This window comes from Triticum urartu, chromosome 2, assembly GCF_003073215.2.
Source record: "Triticum urartu cultivar G1812 chromosome 2, Tu2.1, whole genome shotgun sequence".
NCBI classification, from domain to species: Eukaryota; Viridiplantae; Streptophyta; class Magnoliopsida; order Poales; family Poaceae; genus Triticum; species Triticum urartu.
The window spans coordinates 704,833,419-704,836,267 of record NC_053023.1 but is presented as its reverse complement, the minus strand read 5'-3'; the positions used below and the strand labels follow the sequence as shown (position 1 = coordinate 704,836,267).

The 2,849-nt window shown below is 49.2% G+C and overlaps 1 protein-coding gene across 1 annotated transcript; it reads right to left on the bottom strand.

The window, feature by feature from the left end:
- Positions 1-1,409: 1,409 nt before the first annotated feature.
- LOC125534231 (auxin-responsive protein SAUR23-like) lies at positions 1,410-2,420 on the bottom strand. Its single transcript, XM_048697504.1, has one exon. It carries the CDS (start codon positions 2,349-2,351, stop codon positions 1,944-1,946), a length of 408 nt encoding a protein of 135 aa, XP_048553461.1. The 5' UTR covers positions 2,352-2,420; the 3' UTR covers positions 1,410-1,943.
- Positions 2,421-2,849: the final 429 nt, after the last annotated feature.

Here is a 2,849-nt window from a genome sequence, read left to right as displayed (position 1 = left end):
TAGAGCCGTAGGAGAACGAGCAATACCTCCCGCTCCTTCTCTACCGTCCGCCGGATTGAGAGCGCCATCGGTTGTGATTTTTACAAAACCATCATCGGGGGGCCGCCACCCAAAACCCGGCAAGACCAGCGTGTCTTTGCGCGGCAAGTGAAGGAGTGCAATGACTAGTACAACAACTAGGCACCGGGAAGGACCGATGCCAATGCGTGCATACGAATGTACATACAGTATACTATCGGTATACTGTATTGCACTAGACGCACGCGATCTTTGCGCACATGCACTGCGAGTAGAAGTTGGGTAGGAACAGTCGATGAGTCAAGGGACGCCACCATCGTCGCCCCCGCCGAGGAGAATCGCGCATGTGCGACCCTACGCTTTGCTGAGGTCAAGAGTTTTGAAAAGGCAAGTCGACTGTAATGCACCAAAAGGGCAGCTACCAGATAGCAAGTGTTTTGAATTAAGGATTTGTCATACTTAATGCAGTTATTAGTGTACCGCACTAGTGTATTTTTTGAATGTTTTTTCTCTCTTAAAAACACAACACAAAGACCCAGATGCACAATCTATCAATATTAGGCACTCTGAGAGATTGTACCGGCCGATGGAGACAATGCGCTTCCCATGAAAAAAAAGTCGTTAAATCCTGAAATAAAACTATAAAAATGCAAGCGTCCACACCAAGTCTAGGACAGCAAGGAACATAATCGACTGAGTTATGCCTGGTTTGCGTATCTTCAAGGTTTTGATAGTGTAGTGAATTTAGTATTTGCATGTGTTGCTCACCTGACACAATATCGGCACAAGCTTTTGAATTGCACTGAAAGTAATAATGCAAGGTTTTGTTAAAGTGAGAACACACTTTTGATTTTATATACGAAACCAACGTCTCGATCTTACAAAGCTAGACCTAATATTTACTTTTCGGAGAATATAAGTGGTTTCTAATGATAGAAATCGAGGAAAGAGCTCTCTTTATATATAAAATATGATTAATTCTCGCAAAAAGAGATTAATGGTGAACAGCCAAGACAAGTTGCGACACATCAACATGATGAACGCATGAATGATCACAAACGAAGACCGATTACATGTACTCCCTCCGTTTTTATTTAGTTCGCATATTAGCTTTGGTCAAAGTCAAGCTTTACAAACTTTGACCAAGTTTATATAAAAAATATTAAGATATACAATAATAAATCAACAACATTAGATTTATTATTAAATGTACTTTCACATCGTATAGATTTATTATGATAAATGTCTATATTGTTTTCTATAAACTTGGTCAAACTTTACGAAGTTTAACTTCAGTTAACTCTAATATGCAGAGTAAATAAAAACGGAGGGAGTACAACAAGACAAATCAATCAATCTTTAGTAATTTACTGCTGTGCGTCGGCAAGGAGTAAACAAAAATTGTCGCCTTCTTCGATCAATTAGTGGAGTGATGACGTCTGAAACATATTCGTACTGCCATTACTCGCGTGCTAATGATCCGGGATCGTTGGTTCAAAAAGCAAATAGAGGTGGGTCCCACGGGTTCCACGATAGCACATGCAGCGGTGCATGACGGAAGGACCATGCAGCGCTTGCCGGCGACATCTTCCGCCGCGCGGCGCGCCAGCCCGCCAGGAGGCGCCTCTGCGGAGGCCGTTCCTGAACCCCGCGGCGCCCGCAAGTTCGTCGGCGCCGAATCCGCGGCGGCAGCTGCTCGCTCCGTTGCCGGGGCCGCCTGCAAGGCGGTGGCGCAGACGCCACGCAACGCAACCTCACTTGCACACCCGCGGCGCCGTCGCCCGTTCACGGTTGTGGAGCACCGCCGTTACGCTTACGCCGGGCATGGGAGCACCGATGTGTCATCGCTTGCTGCGTAAGCAGGATCGACCAGTCGGTCTTCTCGGCAGCGGCAGGCACGCGAGATGTTCTCGAGTGGTCACCAGTCACCACACGAGCTTCTCCACCGCCATCCCCTGCAGCAGCGGCCGTGCCGCGACGTCGCGGCTGGTGACGACCGGCACGCGGCAGCAGAACGAGCGGAGGAGGCGGTCCTCGGAGGACACGCGGCGGAGGACGTCGAGGAAGCGGTCCTCGTCGCAGCAGGGGAGCGCGACGGGGCCGGGGGTGGACGGGAAGCCGTACTCCTCCTCCGACTGCCGGAGCAGCTCCCGGAACACGGGGTGGTTGAGGAGCACCGCGCGCACCACGAACCGCTGCGATGCGCCGCCCACGCACACTGCCACGTGCCCCGCCGGCACCGGAGCCGTCGGCGCCGCCGCGGCCCGGGACCGCCACCGCCGCAGAGTCTGCTGGAGGCGGACGATGCTCTGGATCTTGCCGCATTTGGCCATCGCTCCCTTTTCGCCGGCTGAGGGGTGCTCTGCTTTTGGTGGGTTGATGGCGCGGACGGACGGAGTTGGCGTGAGAATGCTCTGCTTTTCCAGGGGAGCGCGGTGTGGCGTTTTTATAGGCCGATGCTTGGTTCGTCCAGTTTGCCGGTGTTCCTCGGGTTTAGATTTTTTTTCTTCTCTTTACGATTTTTTTCCTATGTTTGCTTTATCACATGTACTTCCTCCGTCCCATAATATAAGACACTTTTTTGACACTACATTAGTATCAAAAAACATTTTATATTATGGGACGGAAGTAGTATAAAATATTACTAACTCCAGTGTCAAAAGCGCTTTTATATTTTAGAACGAAGAAAATAGCACCTAAATCAGGAACATGTGCTATACGGTGCCTGGTAATATTTCCTCCTCGTGAAAATCATTTTCTTCTCACTCCAATATTTTGAGTATGTTTATTTTTTCTATTTTGATCTTGTGTATAACATGCCGCGTGAGGAG